The sequence below is a fragment of the Monomorium pharaonis genome, chromosome 9 (genome assembly GCF_013373865.1).
Source record: "Monomorium pharaonis isolate MP-MQ-018 chromosome 9, ASM1337386v2, whole genome shotgun sequence".
Taxonomy (NCBI): Eukaryota; Metazoa; Arthropoda; class Insecta; order Hymenoptera; family Formicidae; genus Monomorium; species Monomorium pharaonis.
This window is the reverse complement of record NC_050475.1, coordinates 19048489-19073290: the sequence shown is the minus strand read 5'-3', so window position 1 is coordinate 19073290 and position 24802 is coordinate 19048489. Positions and strand designations below refer to the sequence as shown.

Sequence of the window (24802 nt, the reverse complement as noted above, 5' to 3'; positions counted from 1 at the left end):
GAGGAAATTAAAAGGAGGAAGAAACTAATGTTATATATACATTTTTAATGTTGAGATTCTATTGAAAGAGTTTTACAACGATGGCGAGAAGGAAACACATGCTTCCTCGTTTCTGTTATTTTTAACAGAGAGGAAGTTTTGGAAAAAAAAGGGATATATTTAGGACTCTTAGAGCCACGTTATTCAACCATTGCAGGTTACAGTCTTACATATCCCAGCTGTCTAACTAAAGCCAGCGAGGAATAAATTTTTATCACGATGAGATACATCGTTAATCCGTTTATAATAAGAAACGAAAGCCTTGAAAGGGGACAATCTTTTCTGCATATTTAAATTATCGCCATAGGAAGTTTGCATAGCTTACAAGAGTGACTTCAGAGGAAAAAAAATATGTGAAATTTACATAGTACGCCAGACGGGAGACTCTGAGGAAATAAAAAAATCATGCAGCTCGTGAGGCGTTATGTCAACGAGTGCAAGCACGAGGCAAAGGAGCGGTTGAATTTCCGGAGAAAATTAAATCAACAGTTTGAGTTCCGCAAGACGACCGCTCGTCGCTCATTCATAGAGATGCTAAGAATTTCCAGAGCACACTTCAGGCGACAGATTCGCGCCAGAAGTCGGCACTAGGGGACGGCGAGGTAATATACAACCGGCCTTCTTGGCACCGGAGCGAAGGGCACTCACATCTGCGCTCATGCCAAACCCGTATTTTGTCGTCTCGAGTGGCGACTCAAAGAGTCAACAAAGAAAATAGCATCGGGTATCGTATAGATCGCGATACTCGACGCTCAAGCGACAACTCACTCGCTCGCTCTGGGGACCACTAATCCCCAGCGAGCACGATCAGCATCGCGGACGCTCGCCTCTGCTGGGGCTTGGAAGGGAACACTCTGGCTGCTGCTGGCCCCCTGGATGTTTTGACATTGAGTGCGCTAGGGTGCCGAGGTGGGGGGCGCGTGGTCTTGCTGCCTGCCGTGCGCCGGCGGCGGCGGGGGTGGGGGTGGTGTGGGTGTCTCGGGGGCCACCCCTGAGGCCAAGAAGGGTTCCTTGCTGAAGCATCAGCAGTATCAGCAGCCCCAGCAGCAAAGAGGCCAACAGCAGCAGCAGCACGAGGATCAGGAACAGCAGAAGGTCCAGCAGCAAGAAAGACAGTATCATTATCAACCGCCGAAACGTATCTGTGTGGCTCAGTTTAAGGAACGTGCGCCACTCGGTGATCTCGACGAAGACCTCGACGACGATCTCGACGACGAGGAGAAGGAGTGCGAATTGAGGATAGGCGAGGAGGAAGATTACAGGGAGGGCAGTACTCAGCATCGGCTTAGCCCGCGGCTGCACGACATCGAGGAGGAGGACGATGAGGAGGGTCGTCACGTCCGAGAACGGTCAGTCGTTAATCTAGTTCCGCGGGCTTTTCGATCTAGTTTGCGCTAAGCGTTTCGAAATAGAATTTATCATTGTTTTATTTTTATTCTTCTAGCAATCTAGCATTATTAGAAATGTTTACGCCGCACGTTTTCACACGATACGTGGGATCGATTTATTATATCGTAATGAGATCGCAGCACTTTGGTTTATTTAACAGAGATCTACCGGTATCAATCAATCAAACTTAACAGACTCATTCAGCGAAGATTACAGTTGAGTAATAATCTAGCACCACTCCAACATGATTAGTTCTCTCATATGGTATGGGGGCCGGATAGTTACGGATAGTTCTCGATATAAAACAGTCGCATTCAACTGTTATCCGTTCGTTATCTCTAAATGCATTCAATTATTATCCACTAAGCACAATTATTGGCCCGCAGACATTGAGTTTTAAGAGTGCTCCGCATCATATTGCTGCATATTAACGCAAAATGTATCGTGTCGTGCAGTGTAAACAATGCTTTAAGTAGCTAATTGCCGATTTAATTACATTAAATATTTTGTTATGGATATATTCGATAGAATGTGTTAAATTTTGCGAGCATAATTAATGGCGCTTTTCTCTATGATCGCAATTAACTGACGGCAGCTCGCGTGTATATGTGCGTGTAATTCATGCATTATTATCGTTACGTCATGTATTACTAACGTTAAGTATTTTATGCTCTCGACGTAACATAATATTTCTCCTATGATGTTCCCGTACCACGGATAAATTTGTTTCCGCATTTATTAGCGGGCGGTAGTAACGGGAAATTTTAATCGTATATCTATTTACAATAGCATTTAAGCTCAACATTATCTGTGTATATGGAATTTTTTAATCATTCTTTAAAGTGTACGATTGATTTGAAACGTATGTCTATAGATTAAGATGACGTCTGTTGCTGCGAGAGTTCGTGATAGTTGGTGGACGAAACTTTCTTGCCTGGTCCATACGTGTTTGCTTTACAATTTCATTGCCTCGGACTGACACATTTCTCAATGTTACGCGTTATGTCGTAGTGTCATATGTTACACGTATGCAATCAAACTTATGTCTGTCACATATCGACGTCGATGTCAAGTCGCGTTTACTTGCCTGACTTTGTTGTTCATTCAATTTAATGGTGCAGTTGTGAAAGTTACATTTAGTTTCAGCCTTCGAAAAATATTCGTCTCAAGGAAAGAGAAAAAATTATTAATACGTTAAGCAAGTAACTGTGTGGCATGAAATATAAGTCTTGGAAGATAGATGTATAAAGTATATGATATACGAGATAAAGTTATGAGACAATTTGCATTTGCTATAATGCAATTACGTAATTTCTTTTAGAATATCAGTGATAATTTGTTATTACATAATCAATTTCTTTTATTTTTTTTCATTTTATATTAGAAAACGTATATCGAATATTAACTGTCTTCGATTATCGGCTTTTTCTGATTAATCCTGAAATGTGGGATGCGCATTCATATTGATGTACCCGGTTCAATGAGACTCGCGTGGTTATTGTGTTCGTAGAGAATGACACGGGGAAGATCTTCGATTAGCCACGCGACGGAGACTAATCTCGAGAATGAAGAGACTTAATCTGTCCGCTATTCACGTCTTATATCGGATTAAATGTTACAAGTAATTCGCATTGGTTGCTCTACGTTCTTGACACAATTGTCCGTGGAGCTCCACATCGAGATTTGTATCTAACTTTAGGACAATTTCTTTTCCATCTGTTACTCAGAGCTTTCTTCTCGAGCTTTCTTTTTGAAGGTTTCTTAAGAATATTTTAAACTTTCGCGATTACACGTCTACAAATACAGTTACAGCGCATACAAAAATATGGATTGAATATGTTCGAATAAATCGGAGGAAATATGGGGAAGATCAGATGCGGAGCGCGGTGTTTTTCAATTCTAAGAACTGTGAGAATTGGAACGGCGGTGACGAGATTTTAAATTAGATTATACTCCACCTTAAAATGTTTTACCAACGTAGTGTTTGAGAAAAATATCACGAGATTCAGCATTTTAGTGTTTTTTTCTTTTTTTCTTTTTTTTTTTAAATAAAATATATATTTTATAAGATGAAAAAAATATGGTGACTTTTGCATCTAAAGAAGATTTATATCAATACATTAGAAGAGAATTTTGAAATAAGAAAAATGCTTTTATGTAACTATGCACATTTCTCTCTATCAAAATGGCCTATATTAAGAGCCAGTGTTAATGGATAAATGGAAATTAATGTATCACGTTAATACAGGATTCAATATGACGGGTATGAAGAGAAAAGCAGGTAGATAAGCACATACTGGGTTTCATTATGGCGCGTCGATTCGCTCTTTGGATTGTGACTCGCACCGCAAACCTTTGGACGTATGGTTGAATATGGCACATTAAAATAAACATTGCGCATGTAGCTTACTCGGTTTCTAGTTGTAATTTAATATCGTAGAGACGTTAACAGAGTGAAAGAGATATCCGACATGGTAAAGAAAAAGGAAAAATATATAGCCATTTCTTTTTGTTATGAGAATATATACGATTATATTATACACATACCGTATTATAATAGTATTGTTATATTCGCGTTTGCACATGTTTTATTCAGAATCATTCTTCAAGACTATTTGAACTGATATATATTCTTATTATCATATATTTTTCGAACGTAAATAGAAATAAAAAATCAGATTTTAAAAGTGACAGTTTTTCAACTGTCAATGATAATTGTATTAAATACATAGAATAAGATTTTCAAGAATAGTTTTGATTGAGTGATACTTTAACGAGAATCACATGCAGATTTTTTTTTTTCGGAAACAAGCATAAGAAATTAAAATTTTTTTAATATTGAAAAATATTCTTAGAAATATAAAAAAGCAACTAAAGTATGGAAAAAACCGATTAGTAAGGGAGATATCGTGAGAGTATGCTTCTTGCGTGCAAGATGATCAATGGGTCATGGGGATTATATGTGCGTCATGACTATCCAATCAGCCGCAGGAAACATCGAGAGCGTGCCCGAAATTTCCCCGAGTGGACACTGCCGACCAAATGGAATTAGGGGGATGCAAGCGATGTGGGCTAACGAGAACATGTATCGGGTATACGGAGCTTTAAAGCCTGCCGTTAGATCTAGCACTTGTGGAGATATTCCCTCCGATAATTACATAAAACATGGCGTGCGAGAGGATCGTCGTTGGTTAAATATGTGTTCAATAACGCGGAACGTATCACGCTAGCAAAGGAGGAAAGTATCATGTTGACTCGGTTGATCTTGTATGTTTTGTCTGTTTACTCGATAGAATTTGTTGAGCAAAATTAATCATGTTTAATAATTAATCATACATATTCAAATAAGTAAATTTCAAGATTAATTTCGAGTAAATGTTAACTTATTTGTAACACTGTAGTCACAGGGTTTCAATACAAAATTTATTATTAATGATTTATGACTGAAAGATACATTTTTTTAAAATTTAAGAGATTTGTGTTTTGTAAAATGTCAATGGTTGGTGTCATGTAAGATTTTATTTGAAGACTGCTCTTATATTTTTCGATCGAAAGATCTAATACGTAAATCTATATGTGTACGGTAAGATAGAAAGTGATATTGTTTGTTTAGCATTGATTGCGGCTTACCTCTTGCAATTCATAGTCTAATGATGAGCAGCCGCCGGTTTTACGCTAATGGCCATTACTGTTAAGCGTCTAAGTGCACATGCGGGTTATCATGCGATTAGCTAATTTAAACGTGAAATGATCGATATCCACGCACATGCTTATATAATATATATGTGTGTGTGAATGGTTGAAGAAATATTTGGCTAATTACGCGATGCGAAAGATGCATCAATAATACGAAAGCATTATTTAGATCCATGTTGTCCGTTGAAAATTATAAGATTGTAATTAGCACATTATATTATTGCGAAAGTGGAAATGGCCGGGATGGAAATATGAACTTGAGGCATAGCTGCAGGCAAGCTTTCTCAGGTTACTTAGAGGAGAACATGATCGAACCAATAATTAACTTGTCCCGAGAAAGCTAAAACGGTTGACGTAATTAATGTAGGAAATACTTATAAGGTCTTAATTAAGGATGTAATGAGGCAGAGAAACAATTTGAGGATCGTAAAAGTTGTTAATTAATTATTCCTCTCTTCTTTCAACACTTGTATGGAATTGATTTCCGTACGGAAATTAAATAAATTTTGAATTTTATAGAAAAATTTACGTTAGCACATACTCTTTTTAATGATTATTCCTGCTTTGACTACAATTGGTTGAATTAAGTTTTTCATTTTATTTGAATGATTTTGAGGGACTTGAATTACGCTGTTAAAAAAAAGTCAATAGAAAGTGATGGAAAATGTTTAATCGGTTTTTTAATCGGTAGTTATAAGAGGGAACTTATTAACACGTGAATATATAATTAATTACGATAAAGTTTTAATTACTTATTTATGATAAATTCTATAAAAATAAAAAAACGAAGTAATAATATTTTTTTCGAAATATAGAAAGCGATAGTTACAATAAGAAATAGTAAGATCTTTGGCAAATTATATCGGTTTCTATTGTTTTATTGATTTTTTTGAAACCGAGTATAATTATACATTGAAAGCAACAGTTAATCTTCTATTGTTCACTGCAATACTGAATCGAGTGCGGGTTTTTTTTTCGTACATTGATCAGTTTTATATAATCGGTTTAATATAATCGTTTTCAAATGTGAAACGTGATCACTCTTTGATATCGATCGTCCTGATTTTTTGTAAAATTGCATGTATAAGGCAATGCTCTCCAGAATTAATTCACACATAGATACATGTTATTGATTCGCAGATATCAAGTAATACATGAGCTATTTTAGGTTTTGCTCGAAAGCTTTTATACTTCATTAAATTCACGATACTGTCTATCTTTGACTTAAGAATGTGGAGCGGGATACATTTTCAGAGAGTAAGAGCTGAATTATAACGCCATAATGGTCTTATCCTGTACGTCGCAAAATAAATCGTCTGGTAAGCTAATTCCGAGGCGAATCTCGTATAATTAGAACACGAGGGTGGACCATATGGAAGCGGAGCTGAGAGTATAACTGTGCATCTACGTTGCGCATATATATGATTCAGAGTCGAGACGAGAATTTTAGCAATGTGACTGTATCGGATATGACGAAGGGGTACGAGAATACAAAGTGACTATTTCCTCCGACGTTATTCGAGAATTTAGTTCCGCGTATTAGCAGTCTATAGAGATCTATAGGCGCGTATATTCGAGCGCGCATTGTGTTGATAGATATGTGCATATGTGCAAGGATTCGACTATGTAATATAACGATGTAGTCGGCGCACGGTTTCGGTATCATATTAGAACGACCAGGAATTTCATATCTTTCTCTCTCTCTCTCTCTCTCTCTCTCTCTCTGCTCGCAAGATTGGCTCACGTTACGTTATAGTCAGTCCGATTGATCAGAGATTCGCGCACGTGCTTCAATGTGCATTGACCGTTCGCCGCGATATCGAATCGCCGACTTATTCCGCGTCGCAAAGCAACCTGTTGATGTTCTACCCGTTAAAATCGCGGTCGGTCGTTGAGAGATCCAATGATATCTAATGGTAATGATGATTTATAACACATTGGGAAAAAAATATTGTTGATTTAGCAAAATTTTTCAACTAAATTAAAATTTTGTCAGTTCAAGAATTTATGCATTTAACTTAAATGCACAAATTTCAATTCAAGTATTTATATAGTTAATTGAAATATATAAATACTTAAATAAACATATATTCGCGGATTGTGTCGGCGTGTTTACGGCATGCACGCATGTGCTATTTGAACGAATATAAACGCGCTAAATTCTTTCCGATCAGCGAGAAGCATTATGTGCGTCATATTATCGGGATTAATGAAATTTGGATATACCGCAGAATTGGTTCGTAGGCGATAATTTAGGATCTGTCGATGTATGTAGAACGTATGCCCTTACGCGTCAAAGCGTATGCGAGAATGGCGGAAGTAATGTAATGAATGCTAATACTGGGGAGGACCTGTAACGAATGGATCGATTTGATTAATACGCAGAATAAATCTTTATTGATTTGCGATTATAATTCGTGACAACATCGACAACATGCATTTCATTGTCTACAAGCGCAATGCATTTATTTTTGCACTGTGTCGATAGATATTTATTATTTGTTAATCAGCGATAATAACAGCTTGGATTTAATGTAACAAATGCACTCTTTTTTACGTGTTTATGTATGTAATTCTTTTTATAAATTTATTGCATTTACAATTTAATAATCTCTTAATACAACATTTTTGTTATAAATGTAAAATTATACATGTTAAAATTTTATAAAAGCTTACTTTCTCGCTGTGTTTGTGTCTAATTTATGATAGATCTTATAATAATAGATAACGTGTGTACATTTATTTTACAATCATTTATTATTAGATAATATAAACCAATATTTACAAATCGTTCTTTATTTTTATTAATTTATTTGTTTTTTTATTTGTTTTAACTGATGTACACATTTCCAGAATTTTTGTCGAATTATTAATATTTTTATCTTTCGTATTACGTACTTTTTAGATATTATTGTTGGGCATAAATGGATTGCACGTGCAAAGCATAATCGACTGAAAAAAACCGCGTTTTTTAACATTTCACTGAAAACTTTTTATTACATGCTGTCTAATAGCTCTTATGCAAAATCCTATTCACTTTTATCGCAGCTATTCTCGTATTACATAGCGACAAAAGCAGATAAGAAATAAAAGGGGGGAAAAAAGAAAAAAATGAACAACGAAAGATCCTTGCGGCCACACGTTCGCAGTCTCTCGGGTCCAGAAGTGTCAGCTGTCTCCGTCGTGGTCCATTTCCCTGCACATCCGATTACCACAGCCGGAGAAGTAGAAATCCCGTGATCGTTATATTATGGTAAACGTTTTGTCACGCTAAGTACTATAATACTCTTGACAGTCATGCCTGAGATTTATCAAAATAAGATTGACATTCTAAGAAACTTATTTAATGTTCTATTGTCTCGCGATAAATGGATTAGATAATGATTAAACTGTAATCATGGATTTATATAACGCGCGATATTGATCCGGGCAGCTCTTAGGTGTGTGTACAGTCCGATACGATGACCCGAGCTAGTTAATCGTTGTAATTAATTCATAAATCGTCTAGAGAGGGGGGAGGAGAGAGAGAGAGAGAGAGAGAGAGAGAGAGAGAGAGAGAGAGAGAGAGAGAGAGAGAGAGAGAGTCAGAAAGGGGGTCGGCCATTACTGTCGCTGCGCATTAATTCTGTAATACTGGCATAATGAATTTAGATATTATGATATGACTCATGAGCACATATCCCCGTAGATAGGATAAAATCTCTTGAAATATATATTCTATCATATATTACATATAATATGAGTCTCCCTTTTATACATGTCACATTTCTGTCTTATTATATTTGAAAGCTAGACATTTGGTCAAAAATCGATATTTCTTTCACGCAAAGTGAAAGAATTCAACATGGAAAGTTTTATAGATCCTTCGGTATGTTGAAGTTTTTTGATGAACAAGGAAGCAAGGCGAAAAAAGGAAAGAGAAAAGCGGTATAGGGTACAGATTAAAGAGAGGGGAAAATACAAGGGCGAGATTCTTCTAACGCAGCAACAGATTGTCGTGTTAAGATCGACGTGTTAAGACATTCACAAAATGCTCTCGCGAAAAGGCAATAAATCTTAAGGAAATCTTCAGTTGATTTCGCTGATATGATAATTTAAGCTACTTTTAAGTAGAAGCGCAGTATATACACGCAGTCTGCCTCGCCGTTCGATACGATGAATACGTCGGTATGCGTTTCCAACGCCATTTGCAGACCTTATCAACCTAAAAAATCGCCCACGCCGAGCGGCAGCAGATCGGGTTGGCGTTCCCGCAGGAGCGTCACGACGGCGGGAGCCCCTCCTGGAGGGCACCAACACCACGTGATCGCTACTGCCGCCGCGACGGCTCAGGCTAGGATGCAGGCCGAGCAGGGCAGCATTGGCGAGCTACGTGGGTACCACAACCTGCGTTCCCGTAGGCACACCTTGGCCAACGTTCGGTGAGTGTCTCAATTTTAGCCATCGGGATGCACGCGCGAATAGAGGACCGATCAATACTTGCAGACGGCAAGAATGTTCAAGAGATGTCGCACGGATGTCTGAAAGGCGCATTAAATTTTTTAGATGCTCTTTAAACATCCGTAGCGGATGGGGATCTCTGCGCCGTTCGATTTCTGCCGTCGCAATTGAAATTGTTTATTGAGAATCGCGTACGATAATGAAAAAGATTCCATTCTATCATATAAGAATGTGATGATTTGTTTATTATACAATCGTTGAATTGCAAGGAAACTTTGGCGTTTTTCAAGACAGATATTAAAATAAAATTTGATGTTTTTCGAATTGACTGTCTACTTTGAATCGAATCGATACATTTAATATACCAGAAACATCTAAATATGAGTTCAGTATTTGATTTTATCGTTACATGTATGTATATATTACGTGTTGCAACGAATTAAAAGCACGGGAGGAATATTGTTCACATATTGTAATGGAATTGCTCGCATGTATATCATTGTAAAGATATATATCATTGTATTATCAAATTACACACATGCTACGAATAATCTCAACTTTTTTATTCTTTCATTTTTTACAGCGTTGTTCTAACCAGAAATCTAACATGGGAATTCGATATTCGTATAAACTCTGATTAAATTCCACGAAGCATTTTTCGCATTTTATTCACATTTTTCTCAGCTGCTAGTTATTTTTTAAACTTTTTAACTTATCACCTTATCACTGTCAGAATGTTTTCTAGTATTTTGTATAGTATTTTTTCACTCTAACTCTATTTTTGATAGCTTATTGTTTTAATGTTATATTAAATGGATAAAATCATTAGTAATGAATGCTATTGTGCCACGATGTTGACGATATCGTAATGTTTAATTAAATCAATAGTACATTACATTATTATACAACTGATTCAATAATGATAATTATACATGTTTAATCTGCACAATAACAATTTCCTTTTTTAATTGGTTCTGCGTCACTTTTCTCCAATTTGAAGCAAATGCAACTTGGTGATAATGGCTCCACGGTCAATTTTTCCGAGTCCTCCAAAATTGATTGCAAATCGTCTTTTCTTTTTGGTTCGGCCGGGTTAGTCTTCCGCTTAGATATTTTGGCCAAGCAAGCCTGATCCCTTTTCTCGATCGTTCTCTTATGAGTTGGCGCACGATAGGATTTACCGGTTAATGACGCAGAACCGCTGGTCTCTTGATCGCGAGAAATCTTCTTTATGAGCTTCTCGACGTGATACCTTTCGCGCGGCATCCTGCTTTGGATTTTCACTTTGCAATCGGGACACAATCTATCATGCGGTATTGGATGATCGATTTTAGGGCGAATAAACATACGCCTGAACGCAGTCACCGCCGGAGGCGTTGCAGTTTTCCCATCAATCTGCGGTTGAACCTCTAATCTAAGTCCCGTCGACGTAGTCGGAGTTCTGCCGCACAGGCAACAGTTACAAACCACCTTGCCCGTATCCTCGGACCTCCCGCCATAATTAATCGTCCTAATCTCGCGTTCTATGTCCGGCCGCGTTAACCCAGCGGCGGCGATCTTTATAGATCGTAAAAGTTCATCCGTGGGCACTCTCGCGCGTTCTCTTTCATCTCTTACAACTCGGTCGTGGCTAACGTGGCTTGTTTTATCCGTCTGTGATCCGGTGCTGGCGGTCGTGACGGTCGATTGGTCCTTTAAGCGTTTGCGCCAGAGCATTTTTCGGCCGGTTATTTCAGGACGGTCGCCGGCGATTTCAGTCCTTGATGCTTTTAGCTCGGCTGGTTTTAAATATTCGTTAATAATTCGTATGGGCAACATTTTGGGCGGTTCAGCGGTTGAAACTGTCTGTGCGGTTATATGTACAACCTCAGTTTCGACGGCCTTAGTTTGTACGACTTCGGTTTGCATGTTCTCGTTTTCTGTGATCTTGGTTTGCATTACTCCGGTCTGCACGACTTCGGCTTGTATGACTTCGGTTTGTACGATTTCGGCTTGAACGACATCAGTTTGCGGAATCTCGAACGGCTTTGCAGTCTCGATCGGACGTCGCTGCAAGTGAAGGAGTTATACATTCAGAATGGTCAGCCGCTATTAATACACATGATATATGTCGGAACGGCATAGGAAATTATGAAGTAATTGAGGGCATTTCATACATATCAAATACTAAAAGTCGCTCACTTGCTTGGAAAGATATTAAAGTTACATTTGTCGAGAAATAATTAATTATTAATAATTAATGAAAGATAATTATGATAAATGGCATTTACTAACCATACAACATTCCGTACAGGATGACCTCGCAGGTATAATTGGCAATAGTTCTTTCTCTTTGATCTTTGCTATGATTAGATACGGCTGTGCCACTAATCTTGGCTCGAATGGTATCGCCGAAATTTCCATCTCGGTTGACTTTATTTCAGCAATTGGAATTTTTAATTCTATGTGGACCATTTCTGGCTTTCTCTCTTCTACCGGTACTTCTTCTTCGTCTTTTAGTGCTGGTTTCTTGAGCGGCGGGACTTTTGTCGGTGTTATTTTTTCTTTTTCCACTGATATTTCTTCTTTTTCCTCCTTTTCGAATAACTCAATAAACGGTGTAACTTCTTCTGGCAGTGTATCTCCTTCATCTTCGTCTTTCTCCTTTTTAATTTCTATTTTGGGCACAAATTCTTTTGCCGCTTCGATTTTTTCTTCTATTTCTTCCTTTATTGGCATTGGCTGAATTATTTCTATCTTTTCTTCCGTTACTGCGTCCACAAGTGGTTTTTCTACTTCAATTGTTTCTTTTTTTATCGTGTCTTCGATCGGTGGCAATTCCGCAGCTTCAATTTTTTCTTTTTTTACAATGTCCGCAATTGATGGCATATCTGCGGCTTCAATTTTTTCTTCTTTTACTATATCAGAATCAGATTCTGGAGGTTCAATCTTTTCTTTTATTAGTTCAGGTTTTTTTATTTCGATTTTTTCTTTTACTATTTCGTCCAAAAGTAATGGTTTTTCTTCTACATCCAAAATAGATGTAGGCTCTTCAATTTTAATTTTTTCTTCTACTGCAATTGCAATTTGTTCTTTTTCACTATCTGTGAAGGGGAATTTATCGGGTTCGAATTTTACAGGTTCTTTTGTTTCGATTTTTTCTTCTTCCAAAGTAGTTTCTTCCAAAAGTAGTGGTTTTTCTTTTACATCCAAAATAGGTGTAGGTTTCTCAATTGTAATTTTTTCTTCTACTGCAATTTCTTTTTTTTCAATATCTGCGATGGGGAATTTATCGGGTTCGAATTTCACTGGTTCTTCTGTTTCTATTTTTTCTTTCACTATTTCGTCCAAGAGTTGTGGTTTTTCTTCTACATCCAAAATAGGTGTAGGCTCTTTAATTTTTATTTCTTTTTCTTCCACTGCAATTGACTCTTTTTTAATATCTTCGGTGAGAAATTTATCTGGTTTAAATTTTTCTGTTTCGATTATATCTACAGTTGGTGAAACTGTTTCTGGTATAATTTTCTTTACTTCGTTCATATCCATTGTTAACATCGTTTTCTCTGCATCTTTTTCTACCTTTTCTATTTCTGGAACCGACGAAACTTCTACAGTTTCATTTGTTCTTATGATTTCCATATGCGGCATTTCTTTTATGTCTGTCATTTCAGTTTCATCCAGTTGTGAAATTTCTTTCTTTTCTATGACTTTTTCTACAAATTTGTTTTCCTCAATTTTTGTCGCTGGCAACACTTCATCAGTTTTTTCATTTTCTATTTCTCTTTCTTCTATTTTTGTGTCTGTTGGTATATCTTTTGCATTTTGTGCGATTTCTTCGACTCGTGTTTCTTCAGTTTTTATTTTTTCAATATCTGATTTATCCATTTCGGATATAGTTAACGAAATTGTGTCGTCTTTCAAATCTTCTTGATTCTGAATTGTAGGAGGCTGATAAGAATTCTCTGTTGAAACCGCTGTAGTGAGTTCTATGTCAATTGGTACTTCCTCTTTTGTAAGAGTAGGCAGTAATTCTGATTCAGCTATTGCTTCCACTTTTTCTTCTGCCAATGTTTCTTCCGAGTTAGGAAATAGTTCAGTTTTTGTCACAGGTTCTCTGGGAAAAATAAGTACGGTTACAACCCACTTTGGGGCCCACGATTAAGTAATCAAACTATTTGAATTGCTCCTAATTCTATTCTGGAAACACTTAAGTAAAAATTATTTTTGTAACTGGATATTGACGGAGCTATTCGAGATATTTGATTAATAACTTAAAAATCTTTGAAATAAATAGAATAGCTAAATCCAATTTTTAGTTAATATAGGGTTAATTTGAAAACAAATGTGAAATTAGGATTACGAGCAATCTAAATAATTTGATTACTTAATCGTGGGCCCCAAAATGAATTATAACCGTACTTATTTTTCCCAGAGTTTCATTTCTTTATCTTTTAAAATTATTAATTCGTGTAACTTATTGTTAATTTTATTTATAGCGTTTTCATTTTTATTTCGCTTGATTTTTATTTTCATTCTTCTCAATTACTTCCTGCTTACCTTCTTTAATTATTGTTGCATTTTCCTTTTCTACTGCTTTTGGTCTTATCTGATAAAAAATAATTAGAGTTATGATATCTTAATCTGAAAATATTATAATTAATCAAGTTATAGAAGTATTTTTACAAATTTTTCTAGTTATTAATTATTGATAAGGATTGAAAAGTGCGATACAATTGTGATGCTACTTGAATGCTATTTGTGTCATTGTTTTTATCATTATTCATGAATAATAAACTGCAATATTATTACGTTGATCACTTACCCCGACATAAGCGCCAACTTGTTCTGCTAAGATGTCAGCATCTTTTTTTACTTCTTGGCAGTCAGGATGTTTCTGAACAACAGAAATATATTGATATTAAAAACAAAAATATTCCGCATTTATCGCGCTACATAATGCTATGTTAAACTTTTTCTAGCTATTATTATTATTATCATATTTACTAAAATATTAATACAATTTTTTGTATATTTGTATAATTGCAATATTTTTTAAATCTTAATTCTAATACGAATTGTATACCACTGCTGTTGTACGAATCATATCGATTGCATCAATCCATGATAGAATTGTATCCCGTTGTATCACGATGCTCCGGTCGACCTCGATTTTTTCTTTTGGCGCTCGTTCTTTCGTTATCGTTACCGGCCTATCCGCACCTTCTTCAATTGTCAATGGCGCTATAGTTTCTTTAACGGGCACCTCAACGATTTCGGCGACCAGCTTTTCCATTTCTTCGACAACTTCCCTCTTGATTTCGATATCAGGAATTTCATTCTTTTTCTTTTCTTTCCTTTCGAGATCGTCGTTCGCTTTTCCCGCTAATTCTTTTTCAAGTAGCCTCTTTTGTTCCTCATCACTAACAGTTTTATCACGTTCCTCCGGCGGTGCAGGTTGCACGCCCAACGTAATCAGTTCCTCATCGGTCATACCGGTAGGCGACGACACCACATCGTTGCATACGAAATCAGGCGCGCACGGTACACCATCGTCTTTATAGAGATCCTCTAACGAGTCTAACTGCGCCAAGTATTCCCGAACTTCTTTGAATCTCTGTTGCTCGTAATCCACGTCTTCCGGTCGAACTACGCTTTCCGCATCCTCGACTCGCACGAGATCTACCGGGCGATCGACAGCGAGATCAACCAAATCAGGCTTAACCGAGATGAATTTATCGTCTCTGGTAAAGGCAGTTTCTGCGTCGGCGTCGGTCTGGACAATTCTCGCTAACGCTTCCTCGTCCTCAACTTCGACTCTGGCTAGCGCTTCCCCATCGGCAACTTCGACCTTTGCCAGAACTCCATCGTCCTTCACCGCGGCTACGTCGTTTGCTCTGCCGATTGGTCGATGCACAACTTTAGCCTTTACCGCGACTTCCTTATCTGCCACTTTCGCAATATCATCATCGCGACCTATCGTAGCTTCGACTTTCTTGATACTCAGAAACTTCTCCAATTCTACCCTGCACGCGGTCAATCTTGCCTGGCATTTCTCAAGCGCGTCTTCCAGCTCGCATACGCGATTCGCCAATTGCTGATTGGCTGCAGTTTTCATGTCCAATTGCTCTTGCAATCCGTTCGTCGTGCTGACCATGTCGCCTTCCATTTTTGACCAGAGCTCGTCGGCTTGCTGAAGCGTCCTCATATAAGCTTCCTCACGGCGTTCCAACTCGGCAATCTCCCGCTTCGTTATTACCTCTTCCTCCGCTAGTCGCTGTAGCTTCTCCAGGCATTGAATATCCCCGAAGTCGACAGACGTCACGCTGGAGACTTTGCCGAGGTGTCTCCGCTTACATTGCGTGTCACCGCACTGGCACAATTCGCCCATTTCCATTGCTTTCTTTTCCAACGCCTCTCGCAGCACTCTGCTTTCCTCGTTTAAACGTTCTATCGCGTTTCTTTGCTCCTCCTGAATTTTTCTGGCTTCGTCAAGTTTTCTTTTTCTTTCCTCTAACGTCGCGAGTTTCTCCGACCAGAGAGTTCGCGCTTCTTCTACTTTTTTCAACGCCAGTTTCCTTTCAGCCTCAACCTCTCGTACCCTGCAATCGTAATGGCAGCTCGGTGAGCTGCGACATGAAAGTTCCCTCGTGTCTTTAAATTGTTTCTCCAGAATATGTTTGATTCTGCAAACGGGCGCGCCTTGCGACATCTTCCAGATATTCCATATCATCACCGCCGGCATCGAACACTCGAGCATGTTCAGCCGTTGTCGCAGATCTCCCTCCATTTTTTCCAATTCTTCTCGACGCTGCTCTCGCTTGCCAATTATATCGCGGAGAGGACGTTGACATCGATGTCTGCCAGCCATATCGTTAATATTTCCTGGATTTTTAATTTCGCGTTTTCCATCGGACGAGAATTTTAAAAGCGACTGCGTCTCATTAAGCTGATCGGCAACAGTTATTTTCGTAACAGTATTTTCCTTCGTGCGTTCTCGAACTGATTTATCACATTTCTCAGGGTCGCCGACTCTCTCGGAAAAGGATTCCGACACGGTCGTCTCTTTTAATATTCTATTATTATCTTGCATTGCTCTTTTTTTGAAAAGAATTTATTCCTTTTGTTCAGAATCTTTCTTTTTCCGGCGTGGTTTCGATTATAAAAATCTTTGATTCAGCGAGAGAACGAGATTCTTCATTCTGTGGGTTTATTTTTTCTGGTCTGTAATACGCTTTGACAGATATTTATTAGAATAGTCTTCGTTCTCCATGCGTCTTGTGATTATCTGACTAAAGATTTAATGATATCCTCGAAATTTTGGACTGTGCACTGAATTTAGTCTGTCCATCGAAACGTAGGTTAATTCATTTGTCATAATTGTAAGGACTGTAACCTATCATTCTAATACGTATAATTGTAATTGCAAGAATTTATATTTGCAATTATACTATATACAACTGTGCGATTTGGGTTTATTCCAAAAAGTTAAAAATTATATTCTATGACACAGTTTAACTGTAATCATAGAATAGAAACGGTTGTGAAATAGCATTCCTACTCTCGCGGTTATTTTCATCTGTTTGAGAATTGTGTCAAAAATATATTCATTAATCGCTCTAAAGGATTTAGTGGGACTTCTAATCCGTTTACCTGGCCAATTATTCCTTCTTGTGTCGTCGTACACATACATTATCTTCATAACCATTAAATCATGTCTCACTGGTTGATATACGGGATACGCCTAGCATTCGTCGTTCATTGCGCGTATGTACGTATTACATTTTCGGCGAAAACGCACCATCAATTTTGGACAGATTCCAACATGTGCAGAGTCTGTCGGCAGATTGCCGCAAATCATTTATGAGATTTGTCGTAGCATGCGATTATAGCTTTCGATATCCCTCTGTCATAAATCACGGTTCTCAATACGCATTTATGTCTGTACATTCATTGGCTATATTTTTGCCAACGATATACAGATATCCAGATCGCTTTACTTTATTAATCTCTTTATTAAAATATGAAATTTACGTATTGTCGTATATCTTTCATGTCATATGATACACAAAATAGCGATATCAAAAGTATTTTATGACAAAGATAGTAATAAAATATTCTGATAATAAAATACTTCAAATATTTTAACGATTAAATATTTTATTTTTATTATTAAGTAAAAGATCCTTTTACTTTGATATCTGCGGACATGAAAGTAAATTTCAAAATGCATAATTCCGTTTTTATTTATTGCATGTTATTACTGTTACTGGATAGTTGATAGTGATAACAAGACAGTGTCAGATGACACGGCTTATGGTGAAAAGATATATAGAACGTTGTACAACGAACATTTTGATGTTAAACATTGTGATACATAAAAGGATACATAAGAGCAATATAGTATTCAGCAAGCTATTTTTGCAGTGCTTCTATATACGTCAACCTCGGATATCTTTATTCATGCACCGCAGTAAGAAATCGTTACAGAAATATGTCGCAATATTTAATATTTAATACATAAATCTCCTACGGAATACAGCTTATAAATATCAAACTATGGTTTATAAAGTATTTAAAAAAGTATTAAGAAGTATTAAGAATCTATAAAAATTTGATAAGTATAAGAATTAAATTTTACACTAAAACTTTATTAATTTAACATAATATGTATTTTATTACCTCAATTTGAAGCGTCATAATTCATATTTAATAAAACTTAAGAAATTTGTCAGAGTGTGAAATTACGATGATGAAAAGAAACGTTTTGAAATGATTTATGAGTAAATTATTAAAAGGAATGGAATTGTTAAAGTTTATCCCAATTTAACTTGTTTATCCAACGATGAATTATCGGAAGAAAACGAAGTATTTTATACTAAGACGTTCTAAATTTTTATAAAGATTTCTCATTAATTTATAACATCTTCTTACTAAAAGAATTTTCTTGATAACGGTGTTAATAATTTAATCCATCTTCAAATTTTTTTAATAGCTTAATATTACATGGAAAATTAAACAATTAATCTTTTAATAATACATATTTGAAATTATGAAATATATAATAGATGTGGTTTTTTAGATAGCTAAACTTATACATTTATACGCATGTACATACATATTTTTATTAGATATATGTAAACGGTTTAAAACAAATCTATTTTAACGTGCCAAAATGCACGATGCACGATGACATTCGAAAAAATATTTGAGATATCGAATCAACAGTAACCTTTGGCTAACACTAGAAATTACTTATCTCTTTTGAATAATGTGAGCTTCGTGCGATATATTGACCTTTTTAGCCTAAAGCACATATCGATTTTTACTCGCTACAAGAGTGGCTCAGAGCAGTGTGTTCAAGGATAACCCTGAATATAAATCCGGAAGAGAGCACATATACCTTATGCTTCATCCATCAGGCAAAAACCCACCTGAATGAGGGGTTAACCTCAGCTACCCTCGATTTTCTCTGATACATACACATATATTTCTCTCTTTCTCTCTCTCTCTCTCTCTCTCTCTCTCTTTCTCTTACTCTCTCCCGCTCTCACTCATATCCTCTCCCGTGCTCTTCAGAAAATCAATAGCGTTGGTGTGCTGAGTTTACTTTACGCTAGAGCCACACTGGAAAACCAAAATTTGATGCGCGATCGAAACCGCAGATTGGAGGAAACGGAGCTTTTGTGTTCACTCGTGGAAGTTCCCTTGTGGATTTTTGACTCGATAAGACTTCCCCAGGGGACCAATCGTCCAATGTAATTTCGCCCGAATAACGGCGAGCTCCAATTGATTTTGAACTTTGGGGACCGTGCTTTTTCAATCTAGAGAAAAGTTTTCGCGACTAATCGTTAGTCGGCACACTCGACGCCGGAGGAACTTCATAAACTGCGTTTAGCGTTTGCTGAAACTTCACTGAGCTGCGTGGAATATCAGGAGAATATACTTTTGAATTAAGCTTGCTTTGCCGTAGCAAGTACCGATGGCTTACATTTTACAATAATTCTAACAAAGTGAGACTTAAAGATACAGAATTTACTTATAAGTTTTACTTTACTTTAATTAAAACATTTTGCAGCAGTACATATTTGCATTGAATAATGCCAGTTAGAAAGGCAAATGTTCACTTGGTGTTAGCAAATAATTATACGCAAGGTCTGAATAATGTATTTTAGCAAATTAATTTTAGAATTTCGAAGATCTTATATATTAGAGTTAAAGATGTCATGTGTGAAAACTTTTATATACCTTTGGCTTTCAAAAAATTGACCAATGCATATTTAAAATACTTCAAATATTTCGCCGTCGTTGGTACGCGACCTTAGAGTTTATTTCTGTTTCATAGTACGTCATGTTTACCGAAAAATCGTTGTGCTATCATTTAAGTTCCGTGATTCAAGGTAACGATGTAAGATTGCTCCACACTCTAAATTGTAATTACTGATTTGCAGTGATATATGTAGAGATATGATAATTAGTGAGTATTCACTATCTTTTAATGATTTTCACTTTAGAATTATTATATAATCACTGAAGATCAGTGTATTTTACTTATAGACAAGTTATAAATATACTAATGAAAATCAATATATTTTCATTAATTTTTCACTGATTTCAATTTAGAGAGCATGTATCATCCAATCAAAATACAATTCTAACGAGATTATGAAACATAATCTTAATCAATTTACAAGAGTAACTTTCTTATACTATTCGTAAGAATATTAACGTGACGGTTATTTATAGAAGCATAATAATTTTTTTCCGTTTGACATAGAAGTGAGAATTACCTCACGACACACTAAAGTTTAGTGACTAAACAATTAAAGTCGAGAGTGCAAAGGGTCGCGCGGTAGTCATTGTAGTCTATAAATTACAACGCTCACGAACGTAATTAATTGAGTTTTCACAAGTGTTGTGTTATTAAAGTCAAGAAATCTGCTGGAAGAGGCTTGAGAGAAATATCAGGCAATGGCGGAGTATCTAGTATATATCTCGGTTTGGAAAACATTGGTATTTTCTGTTGGGTACGCTCTATTTATATGCATTTATTCTTTTTTCCGATAGAAATTTTATAATGTGCGCGAAGTGTACAGTCACTACACGATCAATGTGAATTCTTAACCAATTTTATATCCATTCAAGTCTGATAACCTTTCTGATTTCCCCGGAGAGTTGTGCATCAGCAGCGTATATTGCTGTTCCATGAAGTTAGTAAAAGAAAAGATTTGCGTGGACGAATTTAAAGTACGCAAAGCTGCTAGGTGTACATACATTTCTGTTTCTATTGAAGAAATATATCGATGCATTTTTATTTCATAAAATTTCCATACAGCATGTAGTACAATGATTACTTGAGGTAAATTTACATTCGATTCCGAGAAAGCTTTATTAAAAATTCCGAATGAATACTAAACGACAAAATATATCTTTAACGAATAAAATATACTTTATAATATTTGAAGCTTAAGCCACTTATAGTTATTAAAATATTTGTTATTAAAACTTAAAAATAATAATCACCGTAATAGCCACGAAGTAAATTCCCATGTTGAAAATCGTTTTTAGATTCGTTGTAAAGTTTGCAGTTAAAAAGAAAGTATAATTTTCTGTGCTTCGTGTACATACGTATGTATATTTACAATGACGAATGTAGAGAAAATAATACATACTAGATATTTCAGTTCACAAGAGTTGGAAATTCTTTTGCCCGTTTGAAAACGATCGTCTGAATCGCTCACGGAAGCACTAGACTCTTTCGTCTCGTTTCCGGCATCGGCGGGATACAAAGGTAGGATCCGATTATTCAAATAATTCTGTCTTAGCCGGAGTAACGGCGGCGACTGAGGCAAGGGAGTATCGACTTCTTTTATTTCAACTTTTTAACGAGTTTTCCACTCCTGCGAGACCGAAGGCGACGCAGAGGGTTTTTTTTAATGATGAAACTATCGCGCGACGTTCTCGCAGACTCTTTCTATGTTTCAGTCCTCCGCAAACTGACGTTATTTATCCGCTCAATTAAATTCGGTGTCAAAAATTGTATTACTTCGTAGTATTATCCTGTGTCTCATTTCTTGGTGATTGAAAAAACTTTTGAAATGTAGTAAAGGATTTAGATAATACAAAATATTTGTAGAAATAGATATTAGCGAAAATTTAGGCATTATGTTTTTTCTTTGGAAATAATTCGTTAAATTATTACGTCATTCAAGCAAGTTCTCTGTGAAAGTAATTAAAAGACATTAAACACAAGACTTGTTTTTTCTGAAATATTTTAATAATTCTGACTTAAAAAACATTTTTTATTGGTAAATTTAATTATTTAACAGTTTATATTTATGAGATTAATGTTTATATTTTGTAAGTTTCTTATATACATTTTATTGATTTTGCTTAATATATAATATAAAATTATCTATTTATTATACAAAATATAAAAATATATATAATTGCATGATTTTTGCGATTTATATGAATGTTTTTTGATATTACATAAATAGATTTTTTTGATAAAATTTTTAATAACATTTTTTGTTAATTTTTTAAATAACTTAAGTATTGAAATTGCATTTGTAAGAAGAAAGAACAGAACGATTTTCACGAATCTTTTTCTTCCATTGAAACGGAAATAAGCCAACATTATCGTTTAAAGATTCAACTTACCGTTTCTACGTCGGCACTTGATTGGAGGGTTTTTAAATTGCTTTTATGTGATCGACCAAATTTAAGATACGATTAGATCGTCATATATAAAAGTGCCCTTTCCTTGATGAGATATGATAAAATTTCTCTTTGATAATGTTTCCAATAAAGGACGTTCTTTATACTTATGACGTAAAACGTATACAGTTAAGGATGGAACATGCGGGATAACTTGGACTCGCGTGCGTGCTCAGGGTTTCTTATCTACTATCCATGGATCAAAGTTACCTTGTATAACTTTTGTCAAAAGCTCCATCTTTGCGTCTATTTCTCGTCTTTTGCTTCAAAGGCCGGAGATCAAATCTTCTATGTCCAAAATCCCAAATGGTACTATAAGATGAGGAAATCAGATTTCTTTTTCCAATAATTTCAAGAAAATTCTCGTGCCTTTGAGCGATTTTATGCGGAATGTGTAAGTACGAACTTCGGATTATAAGTTATAATTATATAACGCGTTTTTTTAAATTTTATATTAAATGGAATTGCATGTCGTTGTAATTTTCATTATTTAATATAATTTAGTTATTTCCTCTTTTTTTTTCTTGTTTTTTTTTTTTTAATTTGCACGTAAAAATATACTATCTTGGGGAATTAGATAGTTATAACGATAAACGATATGTGCATATTTAAGTAACGTTACATGACACTTTGTCACTTAAAAACCATTATTTTATAATTCACGAGTGTAAGTTGAAACTTTAACCGTATCGTTTATCGCGTGTGGATCTAAATTCTTGTTGTAAGTTTATTTTCACATCAAATGATTGTTTCCATCCTATAATATTACAGTCTTGTATATGGTACGTGCTACTGTGAATTATTAAAACGTGCACATTTATAATGCACAACATAGTATTGATATTTTAAGATAAGTTTTATTCGCGCGTGATAGAACTCAATATGTGGTTTTCAACGAAATAACGGGTTAAAACTTGTATATAAAAAAAAGTAAAAATAAATAATAAACCTAAATAAATAAGTAGTAACATTATATAAATGTATAATTAATGAACTGTGTGCAGTTTTTACGAGAGAGGAAGAAAGAAAATTAAACTTTTTTTATGAGCTTACATCGATTTATTTACTAGCACGGAAGCTCGCATGTATGAAACATTCAATACAGGTACTTCGCCTAGAAACTAGTATCGCAAACAGATTTTCAATTTAGGAACAGTCGGTGAAGTCCACGTAATATTCATAACTTTCCGCATACGTTGCATAGCAAATACGACATGTAATATTTGGTAACGTCCGACGGACAAGTAATAACATACGTGTGTGTAACTGTAATTCGGCAGATGTTGTACCGTTACGGAATGGCAATGAGCGGTAATACCTCTCGAAATTTTCCTTAAGGGAATATTGACCACGATCCAAGTTCAAAGCAGCAAGTTATTAAAATTACGATTAAGATTGCCAAAGAGAAAGAGAGAGAGAGAGAGAGAGAGAGAGAGAGAGAGAGAGAGAGAGAGAGACTCTTGGCGCAAGGGGTAAGTTTATATTCCATCTAAATATTCCCTCTCCTTTCCGTAAGATAAGCCGGCAATCGATGATTCACACGGTCGGACTCGGGGGCTAGGGTTAATTGTGCCGGTATAAATTCTGCAACGTCGAACCAGTGCGGTCGGGCCGGGATTTCCAGGTCCGTGAAAATGCTCGTCTCATTTTCGTGCGGCTCAGTCCGACTATATTTCCCCAAACGGCCGTGCATATCTATCCGAGCGAATTTTGCCGGGCCGATAAACGAGACACGCGGCAAGAGAGGAAGAGAGAACGAGAGAACATGTCCCCTCACACCTTGATTTGCCAGAGCGTCGTATCTCGCGTGTGCAGCTCGGCCGCGTATAACGATGCGGAGGCGCATCGACGCGACTCCGCACCCTTAAAGTATGTAGGTTAGACGTGACGTCATGACCCGCCTTGTGACGCGCACCCCCCTCCCCCCCGAGTGAAATATGCAGCGATGCACTCGAGCATCCCTCGCGGTCATTGGCACCCGCCACAATGAATCGTCGAGGCCAAAGCGGCCAGCGTCGGCGTCGTGGACGGATGGCTTTAAACTGTTTGCCCGTTTCTAGCTTTTTTCTTTTCCTCCTCCTCCTCTCTCTCTCTCTCTCTCTCGCGCTTTTTCGTATGTGTGTGTGTGTGTGTGTCGTATCTCTTCTTACTACACGTATAAAGTTTCTCCGGGGCATAAGGCCACTTTTGCACGCTCGCTCGCCAGCGGCCGACAAATTGTATTTTAAACCATAGAAGACTGCTCTTTTTCCCGTCGTCTCGCTCTATAACCCATGCGTTATAACGCCGAACGTAATTTTTTCTCGGAGCAATTTCGTCGACGTAATAGCGAAATCATCCATCTCGGTGGTAGGAGACGTCACGATCACGTCATAATCGACTTCGTACTTTCTTATTTTTTTTTTTAAATAAAGTTTACTAACTTTAAAATGTATTTCGAGTTGAATTGACACAACACGTATAATGTGTTTGAGAAGAAATATTTACATATGCAATAAACGAGGCTTTTTTCCCTCGACAATGACAACAGTGTATTCTTACT

At 36.5% G+C, this 24802-nt stretch overlaps 2 protein-coding genes across 9 annotated transcripts in view; one reads left to right on the top strand and one right to left on the bottom strand.

The window, feature by feature from the left end:
• LOC105835059 (cAMP-specific 3',5'-cyclic phosphodiesterase) overlaps positions 1-24802 on the top strand; it is a 330289-nt gene that overhangs the window by 70056 nt on the left and 235431 nt on the right. Inside the window, exons 1-2 of one of the 8 annotated variants that reach the window (XM_012678012.3) lie at positions 1085-1388; positions 9318-9545. The exons of the other annotated variants lie outside the window; for them this stretch is intronic. Of the exons in view, the coding sequence (XP_012533466.1) occupies positions 9463-9545 (83 nt within the window). The 5' untranslated portion in view covers positions 1085-1388; positions 9318-9462. Of the gene's footprint in view, positions 1-1084; positions 1389-9317; positions 9546-24802 lie in introns of those variants that run through there. 8 annotated transcript variants of the gene reach the window in all.
• Positions 11794-18114, bottom strand: LOC118647438 (titin). The gene is made up of 4 exons (XM_036292370.1): positions 17194-18114; positions 14366-14437; positions 14101-14149; positions 11794-13616 (listed from the first exon to the last, which is right to left on the bottom strand). The coding sequence occupies exons 1-4, from the start codon at positions 17227-17229 to the stop codon at positions 11815-11817; spliced, it is 1959 nt and encodes a 652-aa protein (XP_036148263.1). The 5' UTR covers positions 17230-18114; the 3' UTR covers positions 11794-11814.

Coding starts and splice junctions, on each gene's coding strand:
- LOC118647438 (XM_036292370.1), bottom strand. CDS start 17,229: ATGTGTACGACGACACAAGAAGGAATAATTGGCCAG. Junction 14,150..14,365: donor AAGTTGGCGCTTATGTCGGG/GTAAGTGATCAA, acceptor ATTTTTTATCAG/ATAAGACCAAAAGCAGTAGA. Junction 13,617..14,100: donor TGCAACAATAATTAAAGAAG/GTAAGCAGGAAG, acceptor CTAACTCGGAAG/AAACATTGGCAGAAGAAAAA.